Below are 26,152 nucleotides of genomic sequence, written 5' to 3' on the forward strand. Positions count from 1 at the left end.
TGACCCCACAGATGGTGATGTCTTCCACAGTGTGGTTATCATTGGTGAAATCAGGCTACTGGAAATGCAGTAGTGTTGATTCGAATGATTTTTTTTTTTTTTTGAGTCTTGAAAATAGGCGCTTTAGACGGGTCTTGCTGTAAAATGTTAGTGTGTTGGTACGGTGGTAAGTGAGGACCGGTGGAATTCTCAAATTTGCATTTAGTTGACTGCTATGATATAAAGTATATGTAATGTATATATTAGAAATGCAGAATTTAGCTTCTGTGATGCGTCTTAAACATTGGGAACAGGGAATCGAGTCACGGCAAGCCTCATTTGGGTGTGAGAAATAATCACCACGATCTGTGGGATTAGTGCCGTGGAACAAATGCTGTCGGAAACAAAGAGGACGTGAGATTATCTTCAAACTAGGAATTTTGGAACCTTTTGGAGAGAACATTCTATTCTGACATAATCATGACATCATCCACATTTTTTTTTCTACACAGTTGAAGAGCTTTTGTCAGAAACGCCCCGAAATAAATTAAAAAAATTAAGTAAAAAAAAAGCATTTAAACCTTTTGCGTACATGCAAAAAAAAAAAAAAAAAGATTTCATGTTTTCATATTTTATTTATTTATTTTTGTACACTGCAGTTTTTATATATTTTATATGTGTGTGTGTGTGTTTTATGTGTATTTGAAATATCATCTGCCCCTATCTTTTACTTCGTTTCTGCAGTAAGATCTGAATATTTTGCTTTGACGCGTGTATAAATCATCATTGGAAGGGAAGCAATGCGCAGTTAAGGAAGGGTCTTTACAAACAGCCTATTAGTGGTGCTCTGCAACTGAACTGGTATTTTTATTGTCGTGAAATACCTTTTTTGGGAATGAATAGAAATGTTAAAAATAATAATTAACGACCCACCGAACCCTTCCTTTTCCCCACCAACTGGAAAAAGCACACTCACTTTCGATTTTGATAGATAGATAGATAGATAAAATACACTTTGTATATAAAAAAGTACTTAAAATACATATTAATTATTTCTTGCATAAGTACAACGCTTATCTCCTCACTGCCTGTGCTTCTCTTTCCTCCTGGAAGGTGGGCAGGGCAGTCTGACGCGCTCGTCGAGGCGGTTCTGCAGTTTCAATCTCTCAGCTCAGAGCAACTACAGCACAGACGCAGCGGCGTAAACCAGGGAGGAAAGCAGTCTGCCGTTATTGCTGTTTGTTCATTCTAAAAACAAGCCCATGACAAAGCGGTCGAGATGTCTTGATACTGAGTGAAGCGCTGGCGTTCCCGGGCGACTAATCTGGCGTATGCGGTGGAATATTATTTATTGAAGTAAGGCTCATTCTTGTTGGGCTGCTGTTTTTGCTATACTCGATGGCGCAGAAGGTACAGACACCACCGCTGCTGTCTTGTTTTCGTTTAGTAGAACTGCAGCGCATATCTTTGAATCGCAATGCCTTTGTAACGATGACGGTGATGCAGAAAATGCGAGCTGTGAAGGAAAGGGGGCAAGTAACCTTGCTACCCGGAGAATAATAAATACTGCACTCAATGAAAACAGAGAGGTGTGGTCTAACCGAACCATGGATGGAAAGGAGAATAAACTGAAAACAGCCAGGTTATGGAGAGATGCTGCGCTGCGCTCCAGAAAGCTGAGAAGCAACCTGCGCCAGCTGACCCTCAGTACCCATAACAACCAGAAGATTACTCTGCCTGAGAACATCAACGAGATAGAGGCTCTAAACCTGGGGAACAACTCTCTACAGGAGCTGCCCGAGGGGTTGGGAGCCGCCCTGATCAACCTGCACATTCTTATATTGAGGAGAAATAAATTCGCCAGTATCCCGCTGCCGGTTTTCGAGCTCGGGCACCTGACGGAGCTGGACCTGAGCCACAATTGCTTAGGTAATTTCTCTGAGGAAATAGGATGCTTGAAAAATCTGAAAAAACTGTGCATCAGCCACAACAAGCTGACAGCCCTGCCATCACAGATAGGGACTTTACAGAGCTTAGAGGAGCTGGATATTAGTTTTAACGAACTCTGCCAATTTCCTCGTTCTTTTGGCCAGCTTAAAAAGCTGAGGACACTGGACGCAGATCACAACAAACTCGCTCAGTTCCCACAGGAGATTTTGTTACTAAGCGATCTGGAGGAGCTGGACTGTTCCGGCAATAAAATAGATTGTTTGCCAACTGGAATAATGACGTTGCAGTCCATAAAAATATTGTGGCTGAGCAGCACTAAAATCTCTGCGTTACCGGAGACCTTCTGTGATTTGAAAAACTTGGAAAGCCTTATGCTGGATAACAATGCTTTGACAGCTTTACCACAGCCTTTTGGAAAATTGCAAAGACTGAAAATGATTAACATTTCTTCAAACTTCTTTGAAGCTTTTCCTCTTGTTATTCTTGAGCTTGTGGGTTTGGAAGAACTATACCTAAGCAGGAACAAACTGTCATTTGTCCCTGAGGAGATAGGCAAGCTCTTTATGCTTGCTAATTTGTGGTTGGACAATAACAAAATAACATACCTTCCTGACACTATAGTGGAGCTTGGTAAACTAGAGGAGCTGGTGTTACAGGGTAACCAAATTGCCATCCTTCCTGAAAACTTTGGGAAACTCTCCAGAGTTAACATATGGAAAATTAAAGACAATCCTCTGATACAGCCTCCCTATGAGGTGTGTATGAAAGGCATCCCCTACATAGCGGCCTATCAGAAAGAATTAGCACATTCCCAGCCTGCCGTAAAGCCAAGGTTAAAATTGGTTCTAATGGGACTAAAGGATGCTGGGAAAACAAAACTGAGGCAATGCCTCGTTAGTAAGAGACAGGATATTCCTGCAGTGCCTGGAAATAAAGGGATAGACGTGACGAACTGGATTGCAGATGTAGAGCGGAGTCTTACCTTTATTGTTTATGACTTATCGGGGGATAACAATTATGATTTGATAAAACCGTTTTTTCTTTCACCTGGTGCTTTGTACATACTGGTAGTCAACTTAAAAGCATACACGTCTAAACATTTTTATACCTATGTGGGTTATTTCCTGCACCTGCTCAGTGCCAAAGTCCCACATGGTGTGGTGTGCATTGTGGGGACCCACATGGATTTGTGCAATGAGATGGAAATAGAAGAAAAATGTCTGGATATCCACCGCCAAATAGCTCTTCAGGAGAAAAGGGACATTAAGTTCTTGGAAGGCCTGGCACACAAGGTGGACCGAGCTCTGGGCCAGGACTATGATGTGAGGACCTCCAGCCCCCATGCTCTCTTTTATGGGGTCTCAGATAAAAACCTGCGACGCAAAAAAGCTCAGCTGCAGTACCTGCTCAACAACCGGCTTCAGATCCTATCCCCGGTCTTCTGCGTGAGCTGTGCCAAGGACCTCAGAAACGCCCAGCGGCTGAAAGAGAAGCTCATGTCAGTGGCCGAGCACCGGGAGATTTTCCCCAACCTTCACCGCGTCCTTCCAAAGTCCTGGCAGATGCTGGAGGAGCTGCATTTCAAGCCCCAGGAGCTCTGGGTGTCCTGGTGGGATTCAGCCCGGCTGGGGCTGCAGGCAGGTCTAACTGAGGACCGTCTTCAGAGTGCACTGTCTTACCTACATGAGAGCGGCAAACTCCTTTACTTTGAGGACAGCTTGACCCTCAAGGAATATGTCTTCCACAACCTGTCCAAGCTTATTGATATCCTCAATGTCTTCTTTCAGCGGGATGCTACCATGCTGCTGCAGAAGCTGCTGATTCATGACGACATGGACCAGCTGACAGCTGCACAGCTCCACCACTATGTTGAGGGCTTCCTCTTACATGGCCTCCTGCCCTCCCATGTCATCAAGCTTCTCCTCAAGGCCCACATTAAGACGCAGCAGGACCTGCATCTCATCCTGGAACTGCTGGAAAAGATGGGCCTCTGTTATTGCATTAATAAACTAAAGTCAAAGCCCCTCAATGGTGCCACTGTGTGGTACAAGTTTCCTTGGTATGTAAAAAACCAAACGCCGCATGCTGAAGCCTGGATCAATGGGAGCTCTAACATGTCTGGGCACCTTTTTGCAGTAGAGCAGCTCCAGATCGAGTACAACTTCCCGTTCCTCTTCCCTCCGGGCCTCTTTGCCAGGTACAGTGTGCAGGTCAATGCCCATGTAGTGCAGCGGTCAGATGGAAAGTTTCAAATATTTGCCTACCGTGGGAAAGTGCCTGTGGTGGTTAGTTACTGGCCATCCCAGAGTGGCCTGCAGGCAGACACCTTGTCCATCGCCAGCCACGCTTCGTTGCCAAATATCTGGACTGCTTGGCAAGCCATAATTCCTTTAGTGGAAGAATTGAATGTCCTTCTGCAGGAATGGCCAGGACTGTATTACACTGTGCATGTTCTCTGTTCCAAGTGCCTTAAAAGAGGGTCACCTAACCCACACACCTTTCCAGGTAAGTGCTGTTTAAATTTGACAAATGATGTCTATATTGATTGTACATGGTCTGTCTTCCTAGGTTATAGGAGGAAAGCTGTTTAAACTTGTCTGACTAAGCTCTCGCAATGAAAGTCTCTCCATCACTGTTGTGTGTGTGTGTGAAGGAAGCTTCAAAGACATGCTTTGATTGTCTGGACTGTTTACTCTTTAAATACTGTCAGATTATATCAGAAGCACTAATCCACAGTTGTGTTTTTCAAACAACATACAATATGTTACTTTTTGTGTTTATTCAGTTAGTAATTAAAAGAAACAGCAGTTTTAGACAAGTCGCCTAACCATACCATTCTCTTGACTGTTTAAATCTCTTTCAAAGTAGATTTAGTTCAAATGGTAACTCTGACTTCAGCTAAATGAAAAAAATAATAGCAGTGCTACAATACCATTAAATAACACAGAATAACAAAGCAGGGCTATTATTTGAAAAAAAAATCTAAATGAATCTTAAATATTTAGTATTTGTAATCTGTGTATTTGTAAAATACCTCTTTGCATTGTTTTCTTCTTACAATTATAGCATATGCTGATGAGTCTTTATTATTGCCCTACAAATTAGGTGAGGATGGACTAATTTTGATTTACAACACATGCTTTTAAATAACTTCAGGTAATAAGATATACTCCATATTACCCCAGCTAGGAGGGTTATTTGTCTGAGGTCTCTGTCAGGGCACCCCAGTGTGCAGCTCTTCTTTGGAGATGCTACAGCCCTTACAAGCCATTGTTTTTTTCTCTCACAAAATCAGCTTGGTAGATAGAATTTGGCTTCTGTACTGTGGAAATGGATCTCTTAAGGTTATACGTAGCGCTAACTTTATTAGCAGCTATTTAAAAGATTGTGTGAGGGGAATTAGGTGAAGAATAAGAATCGCAACCATCAATTCTCTGTTGACAAAACAAAGCTAGCCCCGCCTGTCACGGAATTGCCATGTAAAACCTTCCATTGAGCTTGGGGTCCCTTTCTCCAGCGATGTCCATTCTGTCTCCCGATTTAGTTGTACATAGGATGTGCCTCAAACATATCTAGGTCTTTACCTTGCCTTGTTTTATACAGATGTCTTTATAATAGAGCTGACAGTGAACCAACATAATGGAAAGTAGTAGGTACAAGAAGACAGGTGTATATTTCCCTATGCAGCTGTACCATAACATTTAACAAAGTAGTTTTTAGGTTCATTTGTTGTATTCACAATGTCCTGCTTTCAGTTTAAAAACATTTTCAATCCATTTTGAATGTACTTATTTATTCCAGGTTAATATTTAAAGCTCAGTGAGGATTAATTCTAACCACCTAAATGTGTAAAAGGGAATAACCACAGCATTTGTGGGTAACTTAGATTTCTCTTCAGAATCAAAAAATGTTCATAAAAAGCTGCAAACTTGTAAAAGCTTTGTAAGTGAATATGGCCCATCACAGTATGTGTGTAAACAAATTGCCCAGCCCAAGTGTGCAATGGGTTAAGGCACCTTATCTTTTGTAGACTACTTCGGTGATCTCAGCTGGGTTTAACCCAGCCTAGACAAAAGGCTACACTAATTACTTTGGGGCAGCCGGCCTGCATCCCTGTGTCTGGAGCATTTGGGAAGGGCTAACTTGGCAGGAGAAAAAATGTTGCCATGGGGACAGTGGATTCTGTAATTCCTGCTACAGATAAGACATGCACCAATGGTTTAAAATACTGGATAGAACTAATAATGCATTTTCCTAGCCAAGCCACTAGAAAGAACACCAGGGTAAGGAAGGATGCCTCAAAGTACAAACATTGAATAGAAAGTATGCCTTGAATTATAGGAACCAGATGATTTCTTGAGTTGTCATCTCAATGAGTAAACTCTTATAAGCTTTACAAGGGAAATCAGTGGTTGCAGATTGTATTGTTATTGTTCTACCAGTAGATCTATTTCTGCCACCAGAGCAAATAGATTTGATGGTGCTTTAATTGCCACTGGTTCCCCTGCAGGCTATGCCTCATCCTGTCCTCTATTTACAGTAGCAGTGAGTTGCCCCTTGGTTTAGGTAATGGTGAATGACTGAGAGGTATTCTCTCTCCACTCATTTCATCAGAAGGGGTGTAAACCAGATGCTTTGCATCCATGTTCAATCTTTAATGAACATTTCAACCAAAGAAAAAAAAACTGCTTTATATACAAATTTATATACACAAATGTATGCAGGATAGTCCCAAGTGAGAATTGTTCAGTACAGTATGCTTTTGAATTTGAACAATATATTCAGCTATTCCAGGGAGTTAAGGCTGGTGTGTAAAAAGGAAGTAGGGGACTTGTCCCATACTTGGCATTGCCATACTTCTTTAATAGTGTAAAATGACAGATCATTGTACTCTGAGATCTTTAGCTAAGCCTATTTAAAGGAAAAGTACACTGCATTTATGTCACATGTAGAAATAATTTGAGCATGTCTACTATTATTTAAATGTTTTTTTACTCTGTAATTTGTATACCTACAGATGCGAGAATGCTTATCTGTATTAATTGCATTTAAATGTTCTACATAGATTTTTGGATTTCAGTGCAGCAAATTGATCTTTTGCAGAAGCTTTTGGGTGTACATAACAAGAATGGCTAGTCATCAGAGCTAATTCTGTTGGCTGCCTTCCAACTGCATTAGGTAGCAGCATTCCAATCTGTGGGTGTGTGTGTGAGTGTGAGTGTGTGTGTGAGAGTGTGTGTGAGTGGTGTAACTGATAGGCCAGGCTGTGTCTCATGAAGGCAGCCCCTTTGACGATCTTCCCGGCTTAGTTCATGTCTGCAAAATTCCCCTTGGGTTCCTGTCTGATTCAATGTATATGTCAGAAATATTTCACTTCCTGTTTAGCATACAGTAAGCCGAAAGTGTTCCCATTCCATACCAAAGAAAGCTGCTCTATAAAGAGTGCAAAGAAGAACAACCAGAATTATCCCGGGTTTAAAAGGCATGTCGTATGCAGACAGGCTAAAAGAATTGAATCTATTCAATCTTGAACAAAGAAGACTACGTGTCGATCTGATTCAAACATTCAAAATCCTAAAAGGTATAGACAATGTCAACCCAGGGGACTTCTTTGACCTGAAAAAAGAAACAAGGACCAGGGGTCACAAATGGAGATTAGATAAAGGGGCATTCAGAACAGAAAATAGGAGGCACTGTTTTACACAGAGAATTGTGACGGTCTGGAACCAACTCCCCAGTAATGTTGTTGAAGCTGACACCCTGGGATCCTTCAAGAAGCTGCTTGATGAGATTCTGGGATCAATAAGCTACTAACAACCAAACGAGCAAGATGGGCTGAATGGCCTCCTCTCGTTTGTAAACTTTCTTATGTTCTTAAGAACAAATCCAGATGTTTCTATAGCAGGTGACAGTAGTAGAGTGACAGGTAGACAGAAGCACAGTATAAGGTCAGATGCGTTTTGTAAGTTTGTAAACTTACTGCTGGTGTAATCAGAAATATTCAGTTCTGTAGACGATAAAACAACTAATATTTGACAGTACAAAGTCTAATAGGTGTATACTAAGTGAAGATAGTGGCTTTTTGTAATAACTTAACTACATTCATTGACTGGATTAATTGGGTTACCAGAAAGGGTGAGGCCAAATACTGTTAACATAAACTGATTAATTTACTAAATAGTAATTCAACATCAATGGAGTGAAAAACCTCCCACTCTGCATAATTAGGAGGTACATTTATTGATGCATTTTGGGAACAGTATACACCTCGGGTGTGAATTCCAGTTTCTCTGGTTTCTTCGTAGATTGTAGACTATGCAATTTTTTTGATAACTTTGACTTATAGTCTCAAATGTTTTATTTAGGTAGTTTAGCAAAAATATGCTGCTGTTCGGGAATAACAAAGGGATTGGGCTTTCTGGTAGACAGAAAACCTTCCCAATCAATGCTGAATCATGCAGTGCTGTTTTAAAAAAAAAAAAAAATAATAATCATACAGTTTGCTTGTCGTTTTGGTTCCATTATTGACAGACTGTAACAGGGACAAGTCATGCCACTGGCTTCTCGGGTGCAAGTGGTAGTTTGCTGGAGAGAGCCTGTGATGTGCTGCCGGTGTTCTGAAAATCTAAGCCTCCCCCTCCAAATGGGCCTCCCGTAGCAAAGGTTTTCAGACTAGTCTGATAAATAGCGCCTCCCCTCCAAATGAACTACCTAAATAGAACAGTACGAGGAAGCTCATTCAGAGAAGCAGAAATGACAGCTCCAAACGGACTACCCTGTGTTTTGACTGAAATGTACAGGTTTTAACCCACTAAAGCCCAGATAGCTCATTTGGAGAAGCAGAAATGACAGCTCCAAATGGGCTACCCTGTGTCTTGACTAAAATGTACAGGTTTTAACCCATTACAGCCCAGATATCTCATTGGAGGTTCAGGGAAATGAACCTGATAACAGTGATGTGTATTCGGAAGTGGAATGTATAAACTGCAGTAAATAAAAAAAACGGTAGATTGCAATTACCTAAGCATACCAGTACACCTTAATTACAAACACAAAGAAAGAACAAAGCGAAGACATTCTTCTACCCATTGAGTACACATTTTTCTTCAGCAGAGTACCGTGTACATTCAGTGTATGCCACTGCACCTGAAAAGAGTAAAGTTTTTTAAATTATTATTTTCTACTTCAAAAAATTAATGCTAAATATATACTTTTTTTTGGATTTTTTTTTTAATTATAGCAATATAGCTTTAAGGTTTTTACTTTTTTTGCCCACTTTTCTTCCCAGTTATTTGTTTTATGAGTGTGTGTTTAAGCCAAGAGCATTTAGATGTAACCGTCGATCGTTTCTCTTTGTAAAACAGCATGGAGTAAAGTTGTTTAGTTTTCCCGTATGTTCTTTGTGCAATTATACTTGCAACTCCACTAAAAAATAAAACTTGATTGAAATGGAGAAATGCCTCCATATACAGTATGTGTGAGAGACGCAGAGAATGAGAGAGAGTGGGGGGGGGGGGGGGGGGAGAAATATGTCGTCAAAAGTTTGCATACCCCAATGTGTGGAAATATACATACGCTGGGGATTTAAACTGTTGATGACGACTTTGTTGTCAACACTTTGTACTTAAGCATTTGTTTATTTCTTTCTAAATAAAACCAGATTTCTACCCCAATGTTTATTCTTTCTTGATTATATATATTAAAAAAATCCACCCGATTTCACCCGTTTTTTTTCATTCTACCCGATTTTTAAAAAAGCATTCACCTGAAATTGGAAAATAATTTCACCTGCAAATCAGATGCCGTAATTATAAATACCCACTTCATTAACAAACTGTCTTCCTTGATCTGAAAGGATTCAGAGAGGACAGCCATGTCAATATACAATAGTGCACAGACACTTTGTAACTTCCTTTGCAGTCTTTGTATTCATTGGAAAGGATTCGACCCATTTTGAGAAGTAGTCTCTAGCGGTTAATATATACTGGTTTCCATCTGCAGTCTGTGGCAAGGGCCCAGTTAAATCAATCCACACCAGTTCCCATACTGTTGAAACCTTCAGAAAATAAGAAAACTCAATGGTAATAAATATAGTACTATACTCATTTCTTGGACTCTGAATGTGAAATTGTACTGAAAGTCTAATCTTCTTGAGGAATACAGCAAGTATATGTTTTATACTATTATTCCAAAGTTACCTGAATGCTCTGTAATGTTGAATCGACCACACGTGGTTTACCAATCTTTTGACATCTGTCACACTCAGCTACCTAAAAACATGATTTGAGATTTTATGCTCAAATCACATAATTATTTCTCAAAGCATCCACACTAAACATGATCTCTGTGATCAGAAATATACGCATTTTACAGTCTCAACCATCATTCCTGGCCAGTAATATCTGGATGACAAAGCATTTCTTGTTTTGAAAACTCCACTATGCTCCCCTTCATGGGAGAGCAGTGGAATTCTTGGAACAGTTCCCTGCCATGCTCCCTTGTCCTCACCACCTTCCTTCCTTTGCAGAATAATACAGCTCTCCAGCTAAATCAGTGGAACACATGTTAATTTCAGAAGTTTAGTTGGAGGATATGTCATGTCAACAATTTGTCCCAAGAAATCCCAGAAAAAGCATGTATTTAAGGTATTCTAATACGTCACTTAAATCACAATGCAGGATCCACATATTTCGGTGACATTATTCAAATATTTTAAGGTTATTGAAACTGAAAAAAAATTACGCAACAACAGAATTCAGTCCACTGGTCTCCAGGTTGGTCCTGGTCTGCTGGGCTCCCTCTGGGCTGGTATAGACACCAAAGTTAAAAATAAGTAAAGCTTTGGAGCAGAGAAATTATTTATTTTTCTTTAAGCATTTAAATGATCCCAGCTGACACTGTAACTTGTCATTGTTATAGCTATAAATTAGCTTTTTAAAATTGATTTAATATTTTTGCTTTTTTTTACTGCATAAAACCCAATATCTACTCTCTTGATTATATTTAGACATTTTCACTGGATTTTTTTTCATTAAATAATTCTTCCCAATTTAAAAAAATATTTAAAATAAAAAATCCCCAAATTTGAAAATAAATAAATAAATTATCCGAAAATCAGAACTCCCACGTAGGCCTACATTATATAGCCACTTTTGTCAATTACTCAGTTGGGGGTCCGTGATTATTATTGGGTTTGAAAAGGGGTCAGTTAACAAAAAAAGTGAGAACCTCTGATCTAAACCACTCAGTTTAAGTTCACATTTACTTTTTTTTCAGTATTATCCTAAGCGGAAAACTATAATATACACAATGACGATTGTAAATGATTGTACTTTTTTTTTTTCAATGTACATAAATAAATAGATTAAAACACAAATGAATGACTGTACCTTGTTCTGGTAACTCAAATTCTGGAGGTGTGTCATATGACATCAAAAAATGGACTTGCACATACATGCCCACGCGCAGTTTGTGAAGGTAGCCCATTTGGAGGGGAGGCTCAGATTTTCAGAACACCAGCTGTGTTTTGTTTACAGGGAATCGCAAATGAGGATTGGATTCAAATAAAGTACATTTTGAAAATGGGCATTTAATGCTTTTCGTAAAACATGAAATCTCTAATATGGGTTCATATGACTGAATTCAATATACTAACCTTAATACCTGATTGGCTGAGCCGTTGAAAGCAATATTGTCAATAAAACCAGATTTGATGAAACTATGCATGGGTTACTGACACACCTTTTTACATTCCTCATAAGCCTTTTTGATATGAACTGTGAACACTGGCTTTTGTAAACTTTGCATATTTTTTTATTTCATTCACTGACTGAGAATAGTGAGTGTTATACATTATTAGAGAGTCTTTCATTCCAGCCAGAGAAGCAGAACAGTATGCAGCGTCTTCACCCAGTTATTGTTTTGAGAACAAAAGGGGCCAGTTTGTTTAGTAACTGAACCAGAAAATAATAACTTTAATTTAAATAATTGGATGAGTTTTCTTCATCTCCATTTGCTTTATTCACACTTTAGGTTTGCTAATAACTCAGTAAAGGCTCACAGACACGGGTGGTTGTTTTGAATGAATGGGTAGCACTACTCTATTCAGTTACGTGCCCATTTGAAGTTGACGCTGTTGATACCTAATCCTGGCTTGAGGTGGTCTACAGAGTTACATCATCTCTAACGCGCTTCTCTGTGGTGGTTTTCTGTCTTGGTGGGGCTGTTGTTTTCTAGGTTACCAAAGGGAATGGTAGGAATGGAACTTGATCCCATGTTACAAACTACTACCACCAGCAGTGAGCCTCTTCTTATTTTAGACCCCAGATCTTGTTCAGACTTGGAACGTGGCACTTTTTGTACGGTACTGTATTTCCAAGTTTTTAAAATTCCTTTTTTGCAGCTTCTGGGATTAACCTTCTTGTATCAGCAACATTTAGTTCTCAATCAGTTCAGCAGTGAGAGTTTCAGCAGGCCTCCGAACTAAGTGTCATAGAGCAATGAAGGTAAACTCAATGGTTTATTTGGGTTTATTAATATTGCAACATCTATCAGTGATGTCTTGCTTTTTCCCTGTGTATGGGGGTGGGGTGGGAGAGAGGGGGGAAATTATAAAGAAATGTGGCCAGTACACTGGAAAACTGGTAATTATCATCCACTGTGGACAGGACTTCAAGTTATTATTAATTTCTGGGAAGGTGCAGAAAAATTAGCAGCAGAAAACATCCTGTGAGCAAATGGTTCAGCTTCAGAGAATGGCAGCTGTTTTAATAGAGTGTGTAGCGACTATATTAAACGTCCTTCTGTTCTAACTGTGCAGTACTGTACTTGTATCCTTAGTTTTGTTTGTTTTTTGGGGGTTTATTCTAATAGGCATGTGTCATGTACAAATATGTAGTTTAGCACATTGGACCAAACAGCTCCTAGTGGAAAACTATGCTAAAGAGTATTTCTCACCAAACAGCATTTTAAAATGAAAAAAGTCCAACAACCAGTGTTCAATTGTCGGCCATCTTCAGTGAATGACCTGCAAGCATTTTACCATAGAAACGGGACAGATTTTATTTGTTAGTGTTTCAGCAGTCCTTATTTAAGCCTTAAACTGTCAGGGGTAATAGTCCTAAACACGAGAAGGAAATAGAAACCAATATACTGAAATTATTATTATTATTATATTATTATTATTATTATTATTATTATTATTATTATTATTATTATTATTATTTTTAATTTGAAATCGCCAATTATTTTACCCCCAATTTTTCCCCCAGTTTGGAATACCCAATTATTCTCACTGCTGCAACCCGCGCACTAACTCGGGAGAGACGAAGACAAGCTTAATGTTATATTAAGCACAAGGCCTTCTGAGTGATTGAATAGTACAGTAATACTCCCACTAAATAAGGTCAGCAGAAACTTTTTTTAATTCAAACGAAACCCAGGAGTCATGGACTGGCCAAGCCATAGCAATCAAACAGTATTCTGGCTGTTGAAAGATACTCAAAGTGAATTGGGTTGAACATATGCTTTTTCATTTGAATAATAACAGCTCTGAAAATTTAAGTAAGCTGCCATGTTCCACAAAGTTTTAGAACACCCAGAAGTCACTCCAACAATAAATGTTGTTAATCTGAAAGCATGATTTCAAATTGTAGTAGTATTTAGGAAATCTCTCAGTACAAATTACAGCTTTTTTTCCTACGTCCTACACAGTTCAAGCAAATTATACGGTCCCCTTGCAGACTGCACAAAAATAGAGTGTATATGCTTGTTTTTTTCTGCTTGATTCTTAACCAGACAGACTCTTGTTTGATTGACTACACTATTTGGATATTTTTTTCTGATGGTCTAGCTATATAGTATTGTTAAAATTTTCCAACAAACTATACTTCCTGCCCTAGTGATTGCAGGCAGCCACTGTATAAGTCATCTTGTTCAACTGAAGTAACTATTTAAGAAAATATCAGTGCATTTCATAAATTATTTAGGCATGTCATTTTTAGTATGTAATTTACTATACCAACAGAAAGTTTTGTCTACTTTTATATGAAGATTTCACTTGACATGGTTTCAGAATTCTTTTTTTTATTTATCCTTATTTTTTAAGCTGTTCCACACAAGAAGGTTTATACTAGTATCTTGCTTCCAATTGAGTTTCTCCCAGTCATGTTCTGTTAGATTTAAATTAGGACTGGGTACCCGATTCTTCCACTGGACTTCTCGTTATCAAGTTTATTTATAGTTGGTACTATAGTTGGAGCCCTATCTTTTTGAAATCCAGTCATTGCAATATAAAGCAAGTGTTTGCTATATATTTTGAGTAGGTCCCTTTTCCATAATTCTGATGCTTCCACTTGTATTAGGAGTTTGTAATCCTATTTTTCCATGTCTTTATTTTAGGTCCTACTGTCTATTACAGACCTTCTGATAAACCTCTTCCAAAGTACTTGCATTAGATAATAAGGTACAATAACAAGGTACAATTCTTTAGATATCCATTTGGGCGATTTATTAGTGGGCACAGGGTGACTGCTTTGACTAATGCACAAGATGTTGCTTATTGTTGGTGTTCAAAATTGTTATAAAGCACAAACACACACTTTATTTAAAGTTTTTTGTTCATAAACTATTAACAAGCAGCTTAGTTAATTGTGTGTTTGTTAATATCCTAATTATAACTGATAAAAAAGGTAATAAAATAAAAAACATCAACACCTTGAAAGTGCTTTTTTAACCCCACAATGATGTGATTGTCTTTGAGTTGATAATCCCTAAACAAGGATCAGTTAACTACTGAACATTTCTAGCTGACCTTTTTTACAAGCTAATGAATAGGTTCATAGTAATATGTATTAACATACCGTTAACTAAAACTATACAGCATGTGTTAGTAAGCTAGTTATTAATAGTATTTAAAAAAAAAAACATGAATGAGGGGTACCACACATTTGCTAGTACTAAGTCCACTTTTTAACTTCAGTTAGTCAGGCATGCTGTAAGATAAACCATTAGGAAACTGAATATTTGTTTTTGGATCTCAGCCAGACAAGAAGGTTTACAGAGAGGTCAGCAGTGTGTTTCAGCAAATAAGCAAACTGATTAAAAAAAAGATCTAAAGGAAAAATAAAATAAATATACACACCTGTGAAAAAGCCACTTCAACTCACACACCTGTTTTTTGTTTTTTTTTTCAAGATGACACAGCAAAAACAAATATGTTTCTGTGCATGAGTTGAAGTCTTCTAAAAAGTGCAGTTTTTGGAATACAATATTGTTTTTTACCTGACTTTTAAAATCAAAATTAATCAATTAAATCATTTTAGAAATTGTTCAAAATGGTTCATGTAAAGTATATGTACCGTAAATGTACATTAAATACATGCACATTGGTGTAATTATTAGCAATTCCCACATACGTTTCAGTACCCCTTCAGTTTCCACATGGCACTCTCTCTGGACAGTGATTAAAAAACACAGACATCTAAAGGGTTAACGATGTAAGCAAGCCATAGTTCGCTCTGCACAGACTCCTTGACATACAGCCCTTTTAGACCCTGATTGATGAGCTTGTTCATTGGGCTGCTTAAGCACTACATATAGCAACCAACATTAGAGTGCAGGCTTTCAAAGTTAACAGCATCAGGAGTTTTTTTCCCAACAGTTCTACACTCACACACTTGACAAACTGCCAGAAATCAACAGACCAATTACAGGGGTGGTTTAGAATGGAGGATTGATGCACTGGGCTGAACTGGGAATCGTAAAAAGCACAGTGCTGCTGTATTAACATGTTTAGAGTTAGATTAAGCTGGATGAAAATGGGTTTTCTATTCACACGTTATCAGAAAATGTATTTCTACAGCTAAATTACTATTTTAAAAAAGTATTATTATAGGGAAACTGTAACTCCAGCCCATTTATAAATGTGAAAATCCAGTCTGTACATAGTGGAAAGTGACTGATAATACAATTAGGGACAAACTGTATTTTAAATCAAAGACAAACTTTCTTGAAAGAAATAAAACACTAATAGTATACAAATTGCTAATAAGCAATGTAGTTGCAGTAAAATTATAGCCCTTTCCTAATAGTTATATACTGTGTAACAGACTAGGAGGAGGAGGAGAGGAAAATGTAGTCCAGGAGGGGCTGAGGGACTACATTCCCCAGAATGCCATGGGAGGAAGCCAGGGCGGGGTCCACCTGGCTCTGATTAGTAATGAAAGTCACCTGCCTGCAATTAGCAGGCAGGTATATAATTAAAGAAAATCTTCATTCTGGGCAGTCTCCAGTCTGTGTGAAATTAACTGGTGTGGTTTAAAAAGGTACTGTGTTTAAAAATTGTTTTGTTTTACTTGATAAATGGCTTTTAGATAGAACTGGAACCAACGAGTTTAGTTAGCACTCCAAAACAGAGTTAGGTTTTGTTTTGCCCATTTTTGATTACAGACCCAGACACAGAATTGCAGGTTTAAGCACTGGCATGCACTTTTTATTATTTACAATAACAAAAAGAAAAAAAAAATAAAGCCTAACTTTTGTTTTGGAGTGCTAACTAAACTCGTTGGTTCCAGTTCTGTCTAAAATCGGATGGCTAAGCCATTTACTGATTAAAACAAAACAGGGTTTTTTTTTGTTTTTTTTTACTGCCCTGAACAAACATTTTCTTTAATTCTATACCTGCCTGCTATCACAGGCAGGTGACTTTCATTACTAATCAGAGCCGGGTGGACCCCATCCTGGCTTCCTCCTGTGGCATTCTGGGGAATGTAGTCCCTCAGCCCCTCTTGGACTACATTTTCTGTTACAACAGTTAAAGTATTTTATTCCTCTCTGAAAATGTGCATTTGCCTTTGCACTGGCTTCAAAGTAAGTTTTGAGTAATGAGTTACTTAACTTCACACTGTATAGTAAGCTGTGGCTTTCTTTTATAACCTTTGTTTTTCATTGCTGCTATTATAACCACATAATTAAATGCAGTAAATGGTGGTTAAATATGGAAGTTGTTGTATTATTTCATGACCAGCACCATGATGTATGTTACCAATTCAGTTTCAATTAATAACTAATATTGCAGTTATATAAGAATAGTCCACTATCTTTGGTGGATTGGAAATGCAATGGTTGGCAATTGGTCGAATGCCAGTGCTGCTAGATTTTCTTCAGGGTAATAAGGTATTACCAGTATTTGTATGCTATCTCATCACTTAATAGCACTTTTTGAACTTTCCTCTAAGTGCAGTGATACTAAAACAATGGCTGTGCACGGTCCTCCCTACATGTATTTCACTATGTTTTGACCTCCAGCCTAATATTTTAATTTCCTAGTAGTGCACAGAAAAGGAAATTGCAGACAGCTGAGTTAACAAAGACGCATGCAAACTCCTACAAACCAGTTCCGTGAATATGAAGAAAATAATTTTATTTTCAGTAGTGCGATTACTGTGATGCTGACTATTTTAAGCATTAAGCAAAATACTCGATAGATCACCTCTGGGATTGTGTTACAATTTACCGTAAGGGTTTTTTTGCAGATTGGCATTAGTTAAATATTACACAGTTTAGTACTGTTGCTGCTCCATAAATCGTTCCACTTTGAAAAGTAACTGCTTCCGTTTGTGTCGACAGCGGTTAGGGATCTTTATTAGGAAAAGAAGTAGTAATTAACTTGCTTGACTGTGGCTCAAATATATGTTCTTTTAATTGGTACACATCTACTCGGTCTCCTGTTGGTAAACAACAGCAGGTACCAGTCCCACTTTGTCTCATGATTTAACTTTTATACATTGTGGTTATTTTTTCATCTCTGTGTTAGATATATTAAATATATGTATAGATGGAGAGAAAAGTCTTAAGCTCTGTGTATGAGAGACAGAATGAACGACTGGCAATAACATAAAAGAATGAGAAACGCAACGAGTCCCCTGCCAGCACACTGATTCTGTGTCACATGGCATTTGGTTTGGGGTATTTTAACTTGTTTGCTATGCAAATAGAAATGTTCTTGAAATGCAAACGCATCTAGGGATGATGGAATTATTTCTTGCATGCTATCAGTTGGTATCAACATGTAATCATATAATGGGGTTTGTTTGGGTCCTGTACAATAATGTATGGGTAGAGTACAGAGATGCCATATGATAGGTGCATCGCTGGAGCAACCTGGAAGTACAGGAATCCATCCTTGAATTAAGTACTGTAAAGTGTAATTGAAACAAACACATAATGTGCAACATGAGTCAGGACAGTCCTGTAAAGACAACAGCAACTGGAGAGATACTTTTACTTGTATGGCTAGATGCCTAACTAGTAGGTCTTTGACTTGCATTATAACTGTTCCTTTGGGTGGAAAATAATGGGCTTACTGTAGTACTGGTATTGAAGATAATGATTCGTTTTCACTAAATGTTCAGACCTGCAGTCCCATGTAGTCTAGTTGGATTCAATTTGAAAGGCTTCCTATATTCTCCTCCTCCTGTACTTTTACAAGCTGGTTCTGATACATGTAGTACAACTTGCTCAAGCAGCGTTTTGCTAAAGCTGGTTACATGTTTACATATTCCTTATTGACTCACGTTTTACCTTTATTGTACTTATGCCATCAGGCAGCTGGGCTCTCGTGATCAGTTGAAATTACTGTTCAACCTATTTAATTGGTCTGTGCGCTCAATGTGGCTCTTTGTCTGTTTGTTCAAACATCTTTATTGGTTTGTTGCTGTTTTATTACCCTGCATCAGTAAACAGTGGCAGCAGTACAATTACTATGCTGTCAATGTGCATTGACACGGATATTGGTTGGCTGTTGCCCAGTGCAGTGTCAAAATTCCTGTCAGACCCACTATATTGTTCCGTAAAACAATATTAGGAAATAAAACCACAATCAAATGGTACAAAATATGGACACAGTTTTGGACGTAATGGAAAAAGCCAATAGGTTTCTCATTAGCCTTGTATCAAGACACGTATAAGCAGATTTTTTAACAAGCCAAGAGCTACATTTTATCAATCCATCACTGCAGACATGGAAAACAATTTATGCTATGGCCTACTCTGACTAAATGACGTCAGGATTGATGTCAGCATCAAAGAAAATTGTGCAGCAAGACATCTGTTACTCCAGGGAATTAAATGTGGTCTCTAGATATTTTACAATTTTGGACAACAGGTTCACAAGAAAATGCTATTTCCCTGTAAAATTAGCAATGCTGTCGGAAAACACTTTTGCTGGGTCTCCATACAGATCTGTTTGGCAGGAGTTTAATCTTCTCTTGAACTCCACAGTAACTACTCCATTTGCCTTACAGTATGCACATTTGGTCCTTTGCCAATAAAGGGAAAATCAAACTTCTGCCTCTGTGTCACGCACAAGTTTTTTTTTTCCAGCTTTTTAAACTAGTTTTAGATATTTTGTTCACTGCAGACAACCTTTTGTGCAAAGTGTGCTTTAAAATAATATTGATTAAAGCTAATAGAGGACTGCTTTGCATTAGTACCCTGAGGCAGGAGACGCCAACTCTATATGAAATGATCAACTCAGTAACATTTTGGAAAGTCTGTCAGACAGACTGGATGTCGAGGAGACACTTACAGGATGAAATTTAGTGTCTATATCATAGTTCCAGGAATGATTGTAGCTGACACAACAGTTCCATAAATCTTACCTGTGATACACATTCATTCATTATATAGGTCTCAAATGTGCAGTTTCGAATTTAAAACATGACACTGGTGTGACACTAGGTTGAAGCAAATTTTTAGTTTGTTATCCTCGCCTTCCAGGAAGTCTGTTCTTGCATTACTTCCTTGGTCATTTCACCCCAGAGGTGTCTTTGGGGTCAAAACATCTTAGTGGCTGCAAAGCCTGTCAGTCATTTGGAAAGCAGTTGGTTGGTTACTGACAGAAAAGAAGGCCCTGAAGGGGCAGGGACAGTTTCACTCTCCTGGTGAAATGACCCAGGAAGTACAAGGTAGTCTAAAAGCATAGCAAGGGCTTCTGATTTTCAGTTTTAACCGATAAAACCCGATAAAACACCCCCGATACAAAAATAATTAAATCGATGGATAGCCAATAAACACCGGAAAACACCGGAAAAACTGTGGAAATGGTTAATTTATTCACGTTGACTTTACCCTTTTCACATTTAAAAAAAAATAAAACTTACTACAAAAATAATAATAAATACATTTCCCAGGGGTGCTGGGCAATGTCCCGCCTTCGTGACTTGTGTCTATCATTGATTCGTTCTGAATACTACTACTATTGCCCCAACTACTGAGTGACAGCGCATTCCTACATTTCTATTGGAGACTCCGCTTGCGAGATTTAAAACAAAGTTACAATCAGGATGGAGGCTTGTTAGCGGAATTTAAAGCTGTATTACAGTTAAGCTATGGAGGATTTAAAACAGAATTATGACGAAATGTACAAAAATTCCGACACACAAAAACCCCAGAAGAATGTGCCCGTGACCATAGGGATTTCGTTGTGGAAGACAATAAAGGAAAGAAGGTACAACTTAATTGTGCAAGTACTGTCGAGTTACTATACATATTTTGACACAAAAAAAAAGAAAACACTCAGTAACCGAAAGTGGAAAGTAACCGAAAACACTAATTTCATACAGTATATCAGTAATGAAAAGCCCCCCCAAAAAATGATTTACATAAAACTCAAAAATAGTTAAAAATAAGCACCGAAAAATACAATTAATAAAACCTGAAAAACAGAAGCCCTAAGCATTGTTTACAAACAGACATTTCTTTAACCTGGTGTAGTACCAGATATTATGTTTTAACATTGAAATACATGTTTACTAAAACATGTGTTTCTTTCAAAACTTTCATATTTTCATACAGCATTTTAATATTGTAGGTCCCTGTGGCAGGATAGCTGCAGAGGGATGACTCAGAGTCAGAAATTGCAGTGAAACAAAAATACTTTAATTGACAAAAACACAAATAAAAAGGCACAAGGGCCAAACAAAGGCTTTCAACAAAACACTGGAACAAGTAAATCAAAGTAAACAGGTATCTATTCATTCATTCTCTCATATATATATATATATATATATATATATATATATATATATATATATATATATATATATATATAATTTTTATTATTTTTTGCTTTTTATTAACCACTTAAGGCTCCAGCCACATTCTCATGTATGTATTTTGCAGGGAGGAATTTAACTCCCTCCCTGCCAATCCAAAACAAACAAGAATTATAATGAATTATAATGAAAATCATAATGAAAACAGTAACAATAATAATAATAATAAAACACAAATTATAGGGCGAGCTGGCACCCCATCACAGTCCCCTAAACTGGGATATACAATTTAAATGAATGGACATTATCAACACTCAACATAACTACATGCTAATGTTCTTAACAGTGCTACTCACTTGCATACTGTTTCATACCCAGCTGAATTTCATACCCAGGAACATTCATTTTGAATGCTCTGAAATTTACTGAAGACTACCATAGGATAACCAGCAGATAGTTTCAAAGATTAGCACTATTCTTGGATAAGATTACCCACAAGAACATTAGGTAGCCCATAGTTAGTATGAATCGGGGGCCAGTGTCTTATACTGAAAATAAAAATGGTCATTAAACATACGTATTAGTAAATATCTTCTGAGTTATCATTCTTGTATGAATATACTGTAGCAGTGGATTTATCTTTCCTGGACTCCTTTATAGGACTGCAGTGTTGATTGAGTTAAAATAACAAGCCAGTCAAGTAATCTTGTATCACACAATCATTACTGTTTAGCAGTTACTGTAATTCCTGCTTTAAAATGAATTTGGATTCTTCATGTGAAAAAAAACAAAAAACAAAAAAACTACCATTGAAGCTAATAAAGACAGCTCTGCAGCGGATACCTGAGGTAATTATTATCCTGACAGTCTATGATGTTACACCCTGAGCTCTACCTCTGCAGCCCTCCTGTTCTAACTGCTGTGGCTTGATGAGGTTTTCTGATCCATTTATCAGCTCACCGTGGATTAACGTCTGTTGGGGGAGTGACAGGTTTAGTTCCTGTGATAAAATGTTGTCACTATGTTGATGTTGTTTGACTATGTAGTGGCATTAACATCTGAGTTGCAATTTGTACCACCTTTTTAATACTGCATTTATATATTTATTATGTTTTCTGAACCAGAGTTCAAATATATGGTTGGAGAAAAATGAGAAACAGTAGTTATATGTAACACTCTTTTTGAAAGTTTACTGCAGTATTTTTGCAAGGTATTTCTGCATTTTTCCCATGCTTTCCCCATGGTTATACTTTGTATTACCATAGTTTACCCTGGTTTGCCATGTTCATTAATATGCTGCACCATACCTCACAATTATTTACAATGCTTACCTATGCTTTAACATGCGTTCACCTGCCATAATATGGTGGACAGGTTGTAGTAGGGACATGGTGGCTCAACGTGACAAGTCTGCAAGGTGGTTAAACTGTTCTGGAGGGATGTGTTGTTTAATGATTATAACATAACCACACAAATTAGAATGAGCTTGAGATCTGTGACTGTAGCTAGTGTGTAACTTCAGACTGAAGTCAAGTAATCCATGCCAGATGTTGGCAGCGGCACATCAATTATTTTTACATGTTATGTTCCTGTTGGTACTCTGGTTTCTATGGAAGGATCTTTCAGCTTCATCTGTTTTTTTCACACTCATTTTCATAAGCCTGTTTGTTTACTGAGGAGATGAAAAACATCATCAAAAATTAACTAGCAAGGTAGCACAATACTAACAGCCATGTCTATAAGAACAGCTGAAGCTATTAATCAAGTTTATATACATTTATTGTAAAATGACTCAACAGCATATTTTAATTTAAGCAGCGTAATGAAAAAGTAATTGAGCTAAGTTCCTCTGTCAATGCAGATGTTTTTTTTTTTAAATTTCCAGTAATGCATATTGGAAAACACCAGAGGGTCTGACGTCACTGTGTTTCCTGGCTGCCATTGATCCTGAAACTAAAAATGTTTAGTCTGGGTAATGGTCTAAAAAAAGTGGCACGTGGGTTACAATTGTATTTACAGAAAGAGCGTCATTATATTTACAGGTGCTGCCAACACCTCTGTTTGGTCTGTGAAGTACCAAATCTACAAAACATTTTGCTCTGACTACTAAACAGAAACTTCCCCTTGCAGTGCTAGAAACTGGTGTATAACACAGCATAGTTAATACACATCAGATTGAATTTACCCAGTAAGTCTGGATATTAAAAGAAAGGATCTGCAGTTCTAATGCCAGTGCACAGTCTGGCCTGAGGTGTAAAATATTAAACTTTTAGGCTAAAATGACATTTGTGAAAGTAGCATTGCAGCTTCTGTTCTTTGTGACGTTGATCTGTAAGCTGCTTCACTGTATATTCCAGTGAGTGTTCCTTTCACTGGTGCATTGCTGAGCTAGCTAAGGTCATCAGGAAGTAAGATCATTAGTGACCTTCAACAGCTCAGCTTTCTTTTCTGAAACGGATTTACCTGTAAGTCGCATCACAGGGCAGAACATGTGCTGCCTGTGAATAGGTGGTGGTTGGGTGAGTCAGGACTCAACAGTCTTACCCACATTTCATTTTCTGGGTGATTTGCTGCTTTGGCAGCAATGTTTGACTCTGTTCATGTAGATAGATTTGTGATTGTGCTATAAAATGTAAATTAATAAATAAATAAAGTAATCTTAATTGTAATGCTCTATTTTACAAATCTACACAATTCATTTGGATAGTATTTATTGTTGACTACGTTTATTTTTTATTTATTGGAATATTATTGAGGTGTAAGTAATTCCTGGTAGTCGGTTCAATTCTAAAGATGCAGATAACCAACAAAAGGGCATCTGAACAATGAACTTGTCAGATAAAAATGAGATGATTGAAATAATAAAATGTAACGTTTTCACATTATACTGTTGATTGCAGAATAGTGGCTTAAATAGTACTTTGCACTGTGCAGATTAAAGTCTCTCTCTCTCTCTCTCTCTCTCTCTCTCTCTCTCTCTCTCTCTCTCTCTCCTCTCATTGTTTGGTGTGTGCCAGTGTGTTGGATGTCTTTACTGTAAATCCTACAGAATTAGCCTCAGTGTATTGCTGTTTCTAATTTTTCTAATTCATCTTTGATTTTTCTCAATTGTTGAGCTAGTTGTAGACCAATATGTACTGTAGTACTTTTTTGTACTGGTTGATCTTTTGTTTAAATAAAATATTCATGCTTATTTTAGTGTCTTGTACAGTAACACATTCTCAAGGGAAAGCTGAAAGTGCTCTTTAAAGATCAGACATCTGTACTTTACATCCAAGTGATTTTATATAAGAAATATATTCATCAGTTTGGTCAGTCGTCGGAAACTACAGCAAGCTGGATATAAACTTACGTCAATGTGTATCAGGCACAAGTATCCATTCCGACATTACACTGATTCCATCACTATCACATCCACATCTCCAGGTGTGTCATTACTGTCCCAGATGATCCTGGTCAGACTGACATCCAATCTGGATTAATCCTAGCTTTTCCTCAATGTGAAAGCATCTAATCAGTCCAACAGTGATTCATGTTTGAATTGGATAGTATAACCTCTGTTATCGACTAAGGTTTTAGAAGTAACACACATCCTAAAGTAGTGTCGTATGTTTGATTGAATCAACACCTAAGTAAAATTGTACAGGAAAGAGTTAACATTGTCTGATGAATACCATAGTGGAGAGATATGCTACTTTTCAATGGAGGGAAAACTGTTGTCGGTTAGTTCTCAGCAGCATCAGGGCTTTTTAAAAAGCACTTCATTATTGTGATCCCTTAAAGGTCAATTGGTCGGCATATTTCTGCTAGGAAATTAATTTTGCTTCAAGCTAGATCATGCAGTGACTATCAAGCAAGGAAATGTTTGAAGTACAGTGGTCATGTGGGAAAATGGTAATGGTTGTAGCTGATAAGGAACCTAGAAAAATGGATTTCTACATCCTTGTGGCTTTTTACTGGCCAAATCATGTTCAAGTGAAAATTAGAACGGAATTTGACACGCATATAAAATATGGAAATATATTTCTGGATTGTCCTGCTTCCTTGTTTCTCAGAGTAAACCTGGGTGTTTCCAATAGCCTTCGATCTTTGATCGGTCAGGCGAGGTTGTGACACGACTCACTTATCTTATATAGCTGCTCATATTGATCATTTTATTGACATGGACTCAGAAAGCCCATTAATACAGTGACACCACTCATAAAATATGAACACTTTCCATTTTCAGACAGAGTAGCAGGAGCAATTATGTGCTGTTTTCCTTGTGTATGAAAATGTGTCATTTCTGATGAAATTACCAAATAAACTGTTTGTCCTGTTTGATGTAGTCAATAAACATGGTTCACATTGAAGTTTTATTTGAAAACGACAACTTTGTAAGTTAACCGTAAATAATGAACACAAGGCCACACGTGTTTAATTGAACAATGCACAGACTGATGCACTTGACCTTTTCCAGGCCAGCCATTGTAATTCAACGTGTTTATGTCGATTAGAAAAAAGGTGCAGGAGGAATCTGAAATGACCCTTTGGAGACAGCAGGGATGGTTACATACAGCTGCTGTATACTGAGCCACAGTTCTCAGAGTGTGGGCCCCATCTGTGTTGACTAAATCAAGTTGCAGGGTATGTTGTCTGAGGGTAATTGGCAGCTGCTAGTTCTGTAATGTTAAATAAAGCAGAAGCTGTGATTTATGAAGTAACCAGTCTGTGAAAAAAAACTCACTGCTCAAAATTAGAGTGTCAGATCACCTGCTTGTCCTGCTTTTACAAAGGAATATGTTTTGGAAAAACATAAAGGAGTCTATTCAAATAATCTAAACATGGTGGGTCTAAAACCACCATCTTTCAGATAATTAATATGGGTCTCTTTGTGTATCAAGGTTATGTTAATTGAACATTTCACAATGTATGGAAGCAGGGTGGTCCTATTTTAAAGATCTAATAATGGCAGTATTTACATTCATCTCTGTTTTCAATTGAATAGATCCATTACCTTTTGTAGAATAATCTGCATTTAGTAGGGATTTGTACATACTGTAATGGTTCTATTAAATCATGCATTTATTGTGCAGATTGTAAGCCATATTCACAAAACATAAGGAATAAAAGCCCTTTTTGGTTTACAAAACTTATAAAACTGTTTAACCTACTGAGACGTGTATATA

The 26,152-nt window shown here is 37.7% G+C and overlaps 1 protein-coding gene across 1 annotated transcript in view; it reads left to right on the forward strand.

The window, feature by feature from the left end:
* Positions 1-1,092: 1,092 nt before the first annotated feature.
* The window catches only part of LOC117408541 (malignant fibrous histiocytoma-amplified sequence 1 homolog), a 51,125-nt gene continuing 26,065 nt past the window's right edge, over positions 1,093-26,152 (forward strand). The window contains exon 1 of the mRNA XM_034013616.3: positions 1,093-4,434. Within this exon, the coding sequence (XP_033869507.3) occupies positions 1,587-4,434 (2,848 nt within the window). The 5' untranslated portion in view covers positions 1,093-1,586. The remainder of the gene's footprint in view (positions 4,435-26,152) is intronic.

This window comes from Acipenser ruthenus, chromosome 1, assembly GCF_902713425.1.
Source record: "Acipenser ruthenus chromosome 1, fAciRut3.2 maternal haplotype, whole genome shotgun sequence".
NCBI lineage: Eukaryota > Metazoa > Chordata > Actinopteri > Acipenseriformes > Acipenseridae > Acipenser > Acipenser ruthenus.